This window comes from Nothoprocta perdicaria, unplaced genomic scaffold (assembly GCF_003342845.1).
Source record: "Nothoprocta perdicaria isolate Ctin4 unplaced genomic scaffold, notPer1 scaffold_14, whole genome shotgun sequence".
NCBI lineage: Eukaryota > Metazoa > Chordata > Aves > Tinamiformes > Tinamidae > Nothoprocta > Nothoprocta perdicaria.
The window spans coordinates 6296796-6311847 of NW_020454538.1; the positions used below are offsets into that span (position 1 = coordinate 6296796).

At 45.6% G+C, this 15052-nt stretch overlaps 1 protein-coding gene across 1 annotated transcript in view; it reads right to left on the reverse strand.

Moving 5' to 3' along the window:
- The window catches only part of TBC1D14 (TBC1 domain family member 14), a gene marked incomplete at its 5' end in the record, with an annotated part of 54765 nt that extends 40196 nt beyond the window's left edge, over positions 1-14569 (reverse strand). The window contains 2 exons of the mRNA XM_026034104.1: positions 10211-10946; positions 14548-14569. Of these exons, the coding sequence (XP_025889889.1) occupies positions 10211-10946; positions 14548-14569 (758 nt within the window). The remainder of the gene's footprint in view (positions 1-10210; positions 10947-14547) is intronic.
- Positions 14570-15052: the final 483 nt, after the last annotated feature.

Below are 15052 nucleotides of genomic sequence, written 5' to 3' on the forward strand. Positions count from 1 at the left end.
CCCCAATGGAGATAGTATTGATGCGAGAAAGCAGTAGAAATGTTTAATGTGAGGAAAACAACCAGAACACAACCCTCAGAGTGCACTGGAAGGTATTTTCAAGTTGACAGAATAAACTGCCATCCTTAAAAAAGGCATTTATTTACACAAATGATTACATGCTTCAATATCACAAGGGCACAGTTACCTTGAAATAGAAAACAATACCAGATTATCATATTAAGAGATAAGATCAGTGAGCTGCAGTACAGAAAACAGTAATGTAAAAACCCGCTTGTGCTCAAGCCAAGAAGAGGGAAAGCTCACTTGTACACAGCCATTTAGGCATACACCCCACTCCAAGCATGGAAATAAAAGATAAGGAGTGGGGGAAATAATTGGAGAGATAGCACTAAGGAAAAACAACAGAGAAAATGAAGAAACTTACAGTCACTCCCCCCACCTATTTCCAAGCTTCCTTTTTTTTTTTCCAAGTACGAGACACATTCTACATGGAGACCATCAGATCAACACCAAAAAGATTTAAGATGTCTCTGTCTCTACAACAAACATACTCAATTTCACATACAGGAAACCCTCCAATAGCTCCTCTTTACAGCTATAACACTACTAAAAGATTCATAAGCCAACTAGAGCATTAACCAACACATTTGACTACACCACTGCTGCTACTACTACTACAAAAAACCACCATCATATAAAACTGCCAACAGTATTTTAGCTGGATTTCTTTTCATCAGTAATCGCTTCAGCTAGACAGCGTTTCATATAAAGAATGTGTTTTGTTTGAGATTTCAGTCCTGTGCAGGGCACATACGTGAATATGAACACTGGCATAAAACAGGATGAGATGGTGAATTTATAAGACTGTTTGAGACAACTACCAGGAAAGTTAAGAGAGAGATACGCTAGGTGTTATTTTTATGTTCAATTAATTTAAGCTGAAGAAATTTCAAGCATATCTTAAACCACATCTAAAAAAGAATTCAAGGGAAAACACAGCAGTAGCATAACATCACCAAACCGCTGGGAAAAACTGCATGCAAAATGTCAGATAGGAAGATGCAGCTTTTTGGGGGGACCAAGCCCTTACTGCTCCCAAAGGAAGCCACACAGCTCGGGACTGCAGCCTCTTTTTAAGGAAGCCAAAGCCTTTGGCATCAGGGAGGGCTGTGGTCACACATCTCCGTGTGACACTTACTCCTGGGCACGTTCCAAGCCGGTCTTGCAAGGCACAGGTTGCCAAGGCCGCTTCCGAACACAACAGTATGCCAGGGCTACAATAACATGGAAATTAAAAAGACAAAAAAACAACACACACAAACAAGCAACTCCTTCCCCTCCATATTTGGACAGCTCTGTAAAGTCTCCAGGAACTGTGCTGGGCAGCCTTCCTTCCAAGTAAACATAATCTCCTCTCCAAAAAAAAAGAACCATTTCAAAAGTTAACTAGAAATCCTAGGAGGGGAAAATCATCTTAAAGTTTAATTACAACAGTTTTAAGATGCAAAAACATCTTTGAGATCTCAAATTTCAGAAGGACTGGCACACATGGCCTCGCTGCCTTCTCATGCCCATTTGCAACACGGAGATGCACAAGACTCTTACATGATGCAGTCTGCCTGCTGTATCATTACCATGGAACCATTAAAGTGTCACGGGTTGCATTTACATCCCCATTAAACGTGTGAAATATTTTATGCTAAACATCTCCAGCCACGTATTTCAGGAAAATCAAGCATAGAAGTTGAGATCACACTTCAAATGGTAAACAAATTTTGCACAGCTCTCTAAAAACAACATTTGGTACCAAAGGGCCATTTAACTTTGTTATTTTAGTTGAGCTGTGGAGAAAAAATACCTACATTTTTAATTCTAAAAATTAATTTCAACACCAGAGTAAGTGCTTACATACGTGCAAGTTGCTTATAGGAGAAAAAAATGGACAATCTTCCACCTGATACCGCACCACTGCTCTATGCCAATCTTTTGGAGGGGGACAGGGGTATTCCTGTAGTACTACTAAGAGCTGAGCTCAGCAGCACCAGGGAAACATAATTTCTGAAGGAAATGACCTCCTTAATTTTAGTTCTATAGCACAGTCAACAGTCACTGAGTCAAGCCTATGAGCTTTATATCCTTCCCTAGCTCAGTGCTGCCGCTGCCACAGGAGCACCTCACGGAGCTGCCGCTGCCACGCGGCGCTCAGAAACCCTCTCAAGGGCCCGGGGGTGGCCGGGCAGAGCCCCTTGGTACGGGGCTCAGTGCCGCGGCGTCCAGGAGCCGCTTCCCCGGCCGAGGTCTCTCCTGCGCCAGGAAAGGCGCCGGGCGCACAGAGGAGCGATGCGAGGCAGCCACGCGAGCGCCCACTGAGACCTCAGTCGCCTGCAGGGATCAAGGACATGGGAACTGCGGGAACTTCGTCCTCGGCTGGTCCCTTCCCATCCTGCTGCCTTCACCGCCCACCTCTGCGTCGTGAGGAGGCTCCAGGAGGCAGGCAAGCCCCTGCTGACTTCTCCTCCACGCATTTGTTTTCTCCTCCCAGCTGCCCTCTCCAACACTGTTACCAAAAAGTGCAATGTGGAAGCACTTTCATTTGGGGAAATAACCTCCCAGTTTGGAATTCCTTTGGCCATTTATAAAAATGAACTACCAAACGCTGTGGGACACTGAGCAGCTTTACAAGCCAGAAACAAGGATGGGGTATTTCGCTAACATTAGCTACCAGCTTTCAAGGTTTCACAGCCAAGGCAGTTGTAGCCTAGGATTTTTTTTTTTCCTAGGATTTGGGTTTTTTGAAGTGTTTTGTGCTGCTGTTTTAAGACGGCTCCTCAGATAACATTCTACAGACCATAGTATGTGAATGACTAGCACACAGTATGGAACAAGGAGAGAGAGATGGCACAACCTGTGCTGTGGCAGATTGCTCTAGTACTAATTAGGATTATTTTTACAAATACACAAGAATTCAAATGCATTCCTTACTGTTAAAAAGACAGTTGCTTTAAAGGAAAACAAAGGCAAGGGAATTAAGAAGTTATCGACTCAACTCTCATATAGAGTAATTCAATCTGTTGCCAGCAGTTACTCCCAATTAATTTGCAAGAGCAAATGAATCTGTGTTAGAAGAGATTGCTAAAGACACACACAGCATTTCCTGCTCTTCAGATGCAGGCTGCCATTCAGACTTCAGCCTCCCAAAGAAGGTGATTTTCAATAGAACAGTTAGTGTGGTCCTGTGAATTGACAGCTGCAGCTCCCATCCAGCCTCCCGAACAGGGCAGATGCAGGAAACATCTTCCCAACACCCTGCACTTCAGCACAGGCAGGGCAGTCAGTGGGGCCTGAGGACCATGACTCAGGACCATGACTCGCCTGCAGAGCAACAGACTGACGGCCTACAAGAGGATCGTGCACACGTGAGGAAGAGCTGCTGTGCTGTGGGGGTGACAGCCCTGGCACAGGCTGTCCAGGGAGGCCGTGGAGTCTCCTTCTCTGGAGATCTTCCAAACCCACCTGGATGGCGCCCTGTGCCCCGTGCTCTGGGTGTCCCTGCTGGAGCAGAGGGGTTGGACTAGATGGTCTCTAAAGGTCCCTTCCAACCTCAACCATTCTGTGATTCTGAGAGAGGGACACAGTTCAATAGAGCTTCGCAGTGTGGGATACCTGGAATCATCCAAAAAGGTAACCTGGAATTTTCTCTTGGTTTCAGGCAGGCTTTGGTATTCTCCCTAACAAAAGCACTCACTTTTTCTCTTAGGGGAGCTTTCCTTTTGGGAGGGAACAAGGCAGAGCTGCCTGTGCTGATGTCAGATCAGAAGACAGACCTGCACAGCAGCAGCCAGGACGGCTCACAGCAACCCAGGATCTCTTCTGCACATAGATGATGCACAGGGCCCCCTCACCATGCAAATTCTGTGCAAGCCTCAGCTTCTGCAAACTGAGGCTCCCCCACAGAAGCCATATTTCAAGTTCAGACTTGAAAACCATGCATCACAGTCCTCCTCTGGTCAGCGAAATTCCCAGCAGTAGCCAGTGTTACCAGAATAACCATAAATTCTGGTCCCAGAGACCGAGAGCAGATTTATTCCTTGATCTGAGCTACTGCAATCACACAAATCAAAGACAGAACAAATAGAGGGAAGGTCATTAGAAGCAATAAGTGAAGCTTGCTCAGCAGTAAGACCTTGCAGCAACTAAGACTAAATACAAACTCTGCTGTATTTTTTAGCAAGAGCACAGCCAGCAGGACAAAGGAAAATGATTAGAAGCTCAACGTGGTACCTGTGTCCAATTTTGGCTCCCTGGAGAAAGAGAGAGGTTTTGGTAAACCTGGATAAAAGACAACAGTAAATAAATACAAAGGAGTACGTGTGTGTGTGCACATGCACGCAAGGGCACCATGGCACTGTAGAGAAAACAGCTAAACCATTCTGGAGCAGGAGGGAGGCAGCACGGCACTACTCCCTCCAGAAGCCCCTTCCAGCCTCAATGCTTCTGCAGCTCTTAACTTGGGCAGCACCACAGCTCTTGTATGTGTCTGTTCCCCTGTGAACGCAGACTGAATGGCTCTTAATTACTGTTCTTTTAATTATTTTTATATGCTTAGAAAAATGTTGATGTTCTTTTCTTGGTGCCTATGAAGATACTTAATATGGATATACTCTTAAAACAGCAATACAGTTAATATCCAATTAACAGTTCGTAAAGAAGCATTCTGCTTTTTTTCTTGTTTTGACATGCTAGCAATCTCAATGCACTCGGTATATCCAAAGTAAGACATGCTTCAGAAGACCTATGGTGTCCATGCACTACCACACGTCTTCATTTCACTGCATTCTCCCTACACAGAATTTTATTGAGCCACTACTTCTCGTTTCAGCCTTTATAAATACATTTAAAAATAGGCACTAGGCTTGACTTCCACTTCCCCACAGATGACGTGAGGCAGATAATGGTTGTACTCAAGAATCAAGATAAGTCCAAATTGTGTAACTGCTCATTTTGACATGAAAATCCAATAGGTATCCGTTCAATGTCATTTCACCCCGTTCACCTCATTTCTCCATTTCCCACAGGCACATAACACTCCTTCAATGTCGATCCTGAATTAAGTAGTCTCAAGAGTTTGCAATAGTGTATTTATGATTTTGGTGCTTGTGATAAGTTTACAGTAGTTGACACCACTGATAAGGAAGGGAGAAAAGGAGTCAGTTGAAGATTAAATGGCCTTTTGATTATCTGGAGAGACACTGCCACGTGGCAGCGATTGCACTGACAGGCTTATTCTTCCTCTTCTCCGGTTCCCACCCACTTCTACTCACAGCTTCTTTGTACCATAAGGAAGCATCAGGAAAGCTGACATGAATTAACTAAAGATATGAAGCCCAACTAATACACTCATTCATGAACATTCATTTAGACAATGAAGCAAAATGAAGTCAGACTCTAATGTCGTTCATCTGAATTTAGCAGATGTCTACAAGACTTCAGCAACTAAATGTATACAATCTTTCTGCTTTCTATTTCAAAGCAAAGCTGCAGACCCCTTGGAATTGCACTTCTGCAAGCTTCCAGCCTCACACGAGGCGGAGGAGAGGGAATGTAAAATGAAGAAGTAAACACACATTGCAGCTGGAGGCTGCAAGCAATGTGCAACACGCACCTACCACACAAACCCCACTGGCCACCTCATCTGGGACTTCGCAACGCTTCCACTACAACAGAAGTGTACGTTTGACTTCATGTGGTCGTGCAGGAATTATTTAAATAAAGGCCTCTTCTACTACAAAATTTTGCACTGCTACCAAAGAAATAAAAAATCCTCAAAGTCTTGCTGTGAGGATTATCATTTACCTTCTTTAGTGGACAAAAACCTTCCATCAGCCTCTTCAGCTCTGTTACTGAGTAACTGAGAAGTTTCTCACAAATAGGTTTAAAATGAGCACATTTATTTCATTCCCCAAAGCAACTCCCTTTTACTCTGAAGACCAGCAACTCAAGATTTAACGTAAATTTAACATTCAAGCCAGTAAGTTATCCTGGCGAGTGCTCAGGGCATCCTGATAGTTCGCTTGGATGAGGGGCTGGATTTCTACAATTAATTCCTTATTTCAATCTTTGGACAGCTCCATCTGCAGTTGAGATCTTTATTGTTCATGACTGTTTGGGAAGCAGTGCACAAACACTGTCCCTTGCACCACATCCAGCTTTTTCTGTCCCTCCCCTACACACTTCAGTCTTGTCCTCAAAGTTCCTCCTCCACAAGTCTATACTTTGCCATTTAACATAAAACATGCACAGTAGAGAAGGCCACATAAAATGTAAACAGTTTAAAATCAGGACACTGCTCAGTCCTAATTATTTGCAGACTTTCTGTTCCCTTTTATGGGAACTGAATTCTTTCACAACAATATGCTGTTCTCTCTTTAGAGGAGATAAAAGATATTATGAATAATTCCTGCTCATTAGCAAAAGGGATTTAATTCCTTAAATTCAGAATTCCACTGCACATGACCAGGCAACAAATATATGTGTGTGTGTTTGTGTGTACATATACATATATATAAATATACTTCAGACTTATCTCTGAAATATCACCAGTGGATATTATTCTGAACTTTAAACCTTGGACCACGGCCTTGATCAGACTAGAGTATATGTGTGTATTTATATGTGTGTGCAATATGCACACAGGGATGCCAATCCTGCTTGAAAAGTTTTCCCTCAGAAACATCAGAATACTTTGGAATTTTTTTTTTTTTTTTTTAAATCTACCACCCTTCTTTAAGCCTCTTCTTTAGTGTGGCTACTCTCTGTACAATTTCCTTGGCTGCTGCTACTTAGAACACCTGGATTAAAAGTTTTATGAGTAGTTTGGGAAGACTAAAGGAACCTGATTCTTAAACAAATAAACAACACCCACACCAATGGACTAAGTGAGGGCTTCATATTTTTGTTTTCCATTAAAAGAGAGCCGTACATATTATTTTTTGATTAAACAGCCCTATGGAATTGTTTGTGTGGCCATGAAAAGCACCACCTGCACTTTCTAAAACAGTAAAGGCACATCTTAGTAAAACTGTAGCACCTGTGGCTCAGCAAAGCTGTCTAAAAAAACAAAAAAAAAAGAGAAAGAAAAAAGAGCCTATTAGAAGTGTGTGCTGCCCAGAAGCAAGTGCAAAGGCAGAACTTGCCAACCTCTGCCACCGTGGGGCACCAGCGCAAAGAAGGAGCAGGCAAGACACTGATTCTTCAGTCTCCAAACCAGTACCTTATTACTGCTTTGTCTCAAACTGACATCTTTACTTATGCTCAAAGAAAATTAATTCAAATTCACACTTTAGGTGAAAAAACAATCTGGCCTTTCAAAGCTGATACAGGGGCCCTTGATAATTAAACCAGCAAGCAGTCTGTTAACCCTGCCAGCATTTCAGCAGTGCTCATTTCCATGCACTAGCTTGGAGCCCAACGATAAAGCACCAACACCCCACCTGCTATCCCCACACTGCCTTACCCTCTGCAAGGAGGAGGTTACACGAGAGCCAGCGGCACAGCGGCCTCCTGGCTCCCTGGGATCCTCCTGCTGCACCCAGAGAGCCGCGACCCAACCCGAGGGGACCCTGAGACCTCTCCAAGTCTCAAGGTGCTGCACAGACCACAGCCGAGCCGGCAGGAAGGCTCCATCCTAGTACCTGTAGAGGCAGGGCAGAAATGCTGCATTTCCAAGAGACCCTGAAGGTGCCAGAGACCCACAGGCAACTCCCCAGTGGGGCTCTCTCTCCTTCACCCTCTACTGCAATTCACTTATCGCCTGCAGTCTCCAGGAAACACAGACTTTTTCTGGCAAGTTACCAGCATTACCAGAACTGGTAAGGAACACAGAGCAGCACAGGCACAGCCTGGGTATGAGTGCATACTCTCCCACCAGGAAAAATAAAACTACAAAGAGCTAAGAAATAATGCTATATCTGGAAGCAATGGCTTCTCTAAGCATTTCCTTGATGTTATGGAAGACTTGGTCTTAGCTGCTCTCTACACTACTGAGATGTGTGTATCCCTAACTGTGACCCTCAGAATTTCTCCCCAGTTCTTACCAGCCACTGGAGGCCTCTCATTTTTGTCAGTACCTCACACAGACAATGGCAAATCTTCAATGTCAACCCAGAACAAGCCTAGTCAGGACAACTCTAGAGAAATCAGCAAGTTCTCTGATGATGGACAGGGTTCAATACCAGCTCAGATGCCAGATCTGGAACAAGGTTCCTCCTTTTACCGACAGTGTCAAAGCAGAAGCAAGAACTGAGCAGCTTCATCCTGTCCCCTGGTGTACCCCATTCCCCGGAGGGAGCCCACGGAGCTGGGCTGCAGCCGGGGGCAGCGAGACCTCCACTGCAGCCTTGCCCCACAACCACCAGGCCGCTGTGTCCAAACCCTGGATGCCTGCTCCTCCTGATCCTCCACGCTGCACGCAGGCATCACGCTCAGGGTCCTACCTGCTTGGCATCATCAGCTTCTGCCATAGTTTGATGAAAGTACTGACTTCATCCTTCACTTCTGAAGGAGAAGGTTTACACTCTTAAAACTGCATGTCTGCGAATCTCTGCACCAAGTGCTCCAAACGTGCTCTTCCCAGGGATTTGGTTCATATGCCTGTCACCATGGTGCTTTCTATAGGCTCCTTGAAGAAGCTCCCCAGCTTTCAAGGACCCTGTTCTAAATACCCCATTCTCCTCCAGCACCATCCGCAAAACCTGGGTGCCACCAAGTCAGGTCCAGCTGGGTGGGAAGGTCCTCAGAAGTCAGTTACCTTCAAACAAAACAGCGCAGGGCTGGAGTTCACTTAGGAGCCATTCAGTTAGTCCTGGGAACCTAAGGAGTACAGCAAAGCCACGGGAACTGAACAGAAAAGGGATTGTATAGGAGCAACAGAAGCAGCAAACCACATGAAGAGCAGATTTCAAACGTTAACAAGACAGGCAACAGCATGTTTTGATCCTCAAAATGTCCACAGCTTAAATAGTATACAGTATTCCTTGGAACAGCAAAAACATCAGGAGCTCTCTGTTTCCTTAGCTCCTGTGAAACCCTCACCCAACTCTCACGAGATAAAGAACATATGGAATGTGAGTACTGACAAAGAGTGAGCAGCTCCACTATTTTAAAGCAACCAAGATCAGAAAGTGGATGCTAAAGGGAAGGATGTTAAAGGCCAGGTCAGAACAAGTCAGACTTTAAAGCTGACAACCTAGCTTGAACCAAATCCAAAGTACCCGTAAATGTTCAGGTTAAAAAGCCACATCTGTAACGTACCTCAGTTTCTGTAAAACTGGCAAAACTCCCAGAGCCTGCACTAGAACAAAACTTGGACAGATGGTTTTATTTTGCTGGATGGGAAAAGTTGAGGAGCAGTTAATTATACTACTCTGAGCAGGGTTTTAATGCGCCTGCTGCCTGCGCTCCCCAGGCTGAAGGACAGCGCTCGCCCAGTTAACATTTGTGTTAGCAGAACGGGTAACAAAAGTTCATGTTCTGCAGGCTTGGAAGTGCTAAGAAGCCTCCTATTTCAGAATTACGTCTGGTTCCACGACAACAAATAGAGGGCCAGAGAGCTCTAACAGCTCAAACATGACTGATGGGTCAAGTCCACCGCGCTGCGCTCTCCAGTGCAACTGGAATCTAAGAATAAAAAAAAAAATAAAAACCCAATCAAGGCTTCAAACAGATGAGCAGATCAAAGTCAGGTAAGAGCTTGTCAAGCCTTTTTAATCACAGAACTAATATGTTTGCATTTATTAATAAAATACTCCAGCACCACAAGATCCCCTTCCAAGTGTAAAAACTCTTCATTATGTCTTCTACCTATATTTAACCTACCTACACATCCTTACACAAAACAGAAGGATAGTGGCCAGAATGACAAAAAGCACCATTCATGAAGCTAGAAAGAAAACTCTTGCCCAGGATTCCTTCTATGCTGATGCAGAAGGAAAGTTTTAAGAATCAAGGTGTTTCTATATATCTTAAAAACAAGAGAGAGCAGGATCCTAAGCCTCGGTCTCTAGCAGTATTTTCCTACTTACTCAGAACAAATTATTACTCATATTACAGTAAGCAATGATTACCTCTTTCAGAGTAAAATATTATCCACCATTAAATATTAATATTCAATACTAAATATTAATTAAAATACATTTCACAGAACTATTACCTGGCAAAGAAGTTAGTGAAAGGTCCCAAGATTTTTAGCTTGCTCTCCACATTTGCCTCTTGGCAGCACTCCTGCTGGCTTTGGTCGCCGCTCTCTTTGGTGGGATTCAAGGTGACGTCCGAGAAGTGCGCGTCGTCGGTCTCGAGGGTCACAATGGCGCTGGAGCTGCTCGTGACCACAAAGTCCAGGATGTCCTCGTTGCTGACGGACAACGTTGTCGACAGCTCCGTGCTGAGGCTGGACACGCTGCAGACCGAGATGTCGTCGCTTCGACTCAGCGCTCTGGCAGTGGGGCTGTAAAGGCGGACGCTGTCGTAGCCCGTTCTGGGGAAGGTCGAGGATTTCCGCACGGGAGCCTCGGGCTCGGCAGCCAGGGGCTGCGGGGGCCCCAGGGAGGGCAGCGCGCACGCGCTCTGGAACGCTCTGTCGGGCACGATTTCGGGCTCCGACTGCTTCCTCTTCACATGGAGCACATTGCAGTGAACAGGCTCTGGATTTCCTATTTCCAGAGTGGGAATACCAGAATCCACGGATTTAAGGCTATGACAGTCTTCCAAAGCACTGCAGTGATGTCTAGGCTCGTATGTGGGCAACGAGAGGGACCGCGGCGCCCTGGAATTGTAGTTCGGAAGACTCTGGATACCATTGCCTGCTCTCGCATCCAAAATTCCCATGAAGCTCAAACCATTCAAGGAGTTGGATAAATTCACATCAGTTGTCTTGCACCAAGTGGTAACTGCTTAAAAAAAAACAGAACAAGATTATGAGCTCGTAAGGACACTATCTGTATAAATACACACACAAACACATATATAAACACACACGCTCAACTCCGCCATAAATTACGTTCTTTGAAGTCACTCATCTTCTCTTGCAGATAAAACTGCTATCTCTTCCTCCTGCCTTGAGCCAGCAGGACAAGGACAACTTAATCACAGCTTCTAGAAAACATGAGGCGTGAAAAGCCTTTCCTGAAGCCTTTCTTATTTTTTCTCATTTGCTTCATTAGCCTCTCTTGAAAGTAAAATTACTTAAAACTGCAGTACTTTAATCCTCCATATTTGTATTAAGATGAAGATTTGAAATGGCTTTTTTTTATATAGCCATGAATGTATATATATAGGTATGCTGAGGGATTATAAGGCTGCAAAATTTTGAAGGGTTCATCTAAACAGAATTTCTTAGTACTCTTCCTGAAACCATAAAAGTGATGGGAAACACATCCCTCAGACAGAACACACTGTATAAGAACTTTGGATCAAGCTACAGACGCAAAATCTGACCAGCAATTCAATTCCTACAGACAACTTCTGGACAATATATGGGACACTTTATTGGGACGTGCAGCATCAAACCGATGCTTAAAAATGTCGTATTTGCTGCTTACAGAGAGCACTGCAGTTCACACATGCCGCATTCATCCACATGCTCCCCACAGGCTGCCAACGGGGCAGCTGATCCAAAGTGTCCCATTTGGGGTCGGCACCTGCGTGGCCCTCCAGGAGCCGCAGACGAGATGCGGGTCCCGGCAGGGAATCCTCGGCCTTCCACACGCAAGGCCAGGGCCCTGCCGAGCCAGAGGGCAGTGCACGACCGGCGCCGGCCCCTCCGACCTGTGCCGGCCCCTCCACTCGGCTTCGGACACGGACAGCGGCTCGTCCACCCCCTACGCTGCCGTTCCCCAGCAATCATCTGCTGCAGGTGGCACAACACACCCAGGTTTGTCTTCTTCACGTAGAAACACTGCGTGCTAAGTGTGCAGGAGTGAAGAATACTCCTCTTCTCTTGCAAACCGTTTCCTTTCTGCACAGCTTTGCTCCCGACTCCTGATGCCGGCTCTCCGGGCTCCTGTGCTCACCCACCCGGGGGTAGCACTCAACGAAGAGGTGCCAGTTCTCTGGGAATGGGAGGTTTTATGCCCCATCTTTCCCAATTCACAGGAGCCATGTTTTGGGACTGGCTTTAAGACACACAAACACATTTCAAATACACCCCGTTTGCCTGAATCTTAAAGCTGTTTCTGCTGAGCTTCATGCTCATTGCATGAATCCATGCAGGCCACTGCACCACACCAACATGAATTGCATGAATCCACACTGTGCCACACCAGCCTCTTGGCCTACCGTGCAAAGCAGCCCTATCAGATCTTTCCCTCCGGTTCAACCCACACAAACATAGGAAAGAAAGACAAGTAAAAAACCTTCACTTTTTTTTTTCTAAGAAACTTTTAGATATTTTAAGACCTCTCCCATGCAAATCATTTGCTGCACAATTGTCTAGTCGTTCAGATAAGTGAGTTTCAAAGGTATTCTGCTTTGCCTAAACATTTGTGAATATGCACCCTTCTTCTTATAGAGTTGCTATAGCAACTTTTTTCTTTTTTGTATTACCCTGGTTTGAAAAGCTTACATGCTCTGCAGTTTAAAGATGGGACTTCTTGAGACAGCTATCATACATATTCCATGCATTAGCAACCTCTTTGGTCAGTGCATTAAAACTGCAATGGCCAACAAAAAACAAACAGAAAAAACTACATAACACTTCCGCAATACAAGCGACAAATTAACATACTTCAACTTGATTATGAGAGCTTAAGTATAAAAATATGATGTAATAGGAAGCATGAGCTATAATTATTGCTGCAAACATTTGCATCTCTTGCTCTTTGACCTTCCTCCCTGGATTCCCTTACTTCTCTATAGCAAGCCTGCCCGCTCTCCTTCCCTTACCCCTTACACACATTTACTGCTCCTTAAACGAGCTCCATCCAGCTCCAGTCCACACACACACATCCTAGAGAATTTTAAAAGCAGGGATTTGCTTGACCACAACTCTCACCTATTAACATATCTAGGAAATATAGTCCAGAAAATCAAGTTCAGAGTTTAAATAGCCAGGAACAACTTGGACAGACATGCCTACAAGGAGCGGGTCCACTGACCACCTTCCTTTCTGCTCAGTGCCTCCCCCAGGCAGCAGCCAGGCCTTAGCTCAGTCACAGGGCTCTTCTCAACAGGAACTACCAGCTGTTACCGTTGGAGTGGCCTTGGGAAGAGCCAGAAAACTGCAGCCCAAGAGGCCACAGAGCTTTGTAAACAGCAGAGCTCACAGGGAAACAAAAACGAATGCCCGGGCAGCGGAGCAAAACTTTGGAGTCAGCTCTGTCATTTTTCAGGTAGAAAATTTCACAGAAAAAGCTCCTTTAAAGGGGCAATCAGGAAGGACACGAGTCGGGAACAGCTAAGCCTGCCGCAGCAAATTGTGCAATAACCAACTACAAAGGTTTTACACAGTTCAGTGAAACCCTGGGTAGCTTTGAAGTATTCCCATCAAGGGCTCTACATGAAAGCTTGAGAGGCGATCAGCTGCTCCAAACACACACAGCTCCTTGATTCATTCCGCGTCAGGCTGCTGCAGGATTGTTCTTTAAAGGCAAAAAAAGTAAAGTGAGATTTAGCTTCCTAGACTTGCGTAGCAGCCTCGCTGGCAGAACATATGTCATAATTGTCAAATCTATGCAAGTGCTACACACTGTAATACTCCTTTCCATAAATCATTTATTAACATAACATTCTTGTAACGTTATTAGAGACACGAGCCTCACAAACCACTGAGTAAAATATTCTGACCATATCCGGGCACCTGAAACAAACTTTGACTTCCTAACCATGCAGAGGGAAGAAGTCATCATTGATCCTCATTTCTAACATATGGAATAAAATTTTATCCATTTTATTGTAATTTTAGAAGTAATGGAACAAAAACCAGAAAGAAGCCAATTGAAATCACAAGCTACAAATTTACTGTGGCTCACACTGCACCTTCGGCCAGGGACTTATTTAGAGGGAAAGGTTAGACAACTATTTACAAAAGAAGCAGATTTTTATCACCTTGTCTCTTCTACACTACTATTTCTGCCTGCAAACAAACAAACAAACAACGTATTTTTGAATTTTAGAGGCAGGAATTTCCTCATTACAAAGTTGCTGCATTTTCTTAATTTCAAAGTTGCTTTTCTTCTCACGGAGAAAAGACGCAACAAGGAAGGAAGCGGGCGGGTTTAAGCTCTCCACACACTTAATATTCTGCACCCTGCGTAGCAGGGAGCAGAGCAGGGAGCTGCTGCCAAGGGCCGCTGCAGCGACCTCGCACACGCACCAAACCCGCTCCATTTATCCGAGCGGCTCTGACTCCAGCTCGGCTTCCCTCACATTCTACCAGCCCCAGCATTTTCAGCAAGGACAACCTCCCTTCGGCCAGAAGGCAAAGCGGGAGATACAGCGATTAACACTACCTACGTGATCGCTGCCAAAAGCTTAACAGCGAAACGAAATTACCCGTTTTTTTCCAATAAGCAGCCGTTTATCTGACTCTCCGCCAGCTGCCTCCATAAGCAGGAGCCCCAGGAACCTGGCGCTCGAGCAGGGCGCTCGGAAGCCACCACAAGGGAGCTATTCAGGGTGTTTTTCCACTTTCTTTTTCTCGCCGAGCGGGCAGCGCGGGTGAGTCACGGGTCACGGCTCCTGTCCCGGCCCGGCGGCGGCGGGAGGCCAGGGGCGACACCGCGAGGGACCAGCTCGGGCCGGGGCCGCCAAGTTCCGAAAGGAGGCGGGTTGGAAGGAGCCTGTGGGAGGACTGAGGAAAGCGCTGCGACGCGCTCACCTGCGGCTCAGGGCTGAACATAACACTAATAAATTTAAAGGAAGGCAAAGAGGGGAGGAAAGGCAGAAGGAAAGCGGGGCTGGCGGCGCTTGCCGGGCGCCAGGGACGCGCGCCCCGCGCTCGCCTCCTCTAACTTTCTTGCAAGATGGTCGCGGCAGCGCGCGCGGAGGAGGCGCCGCC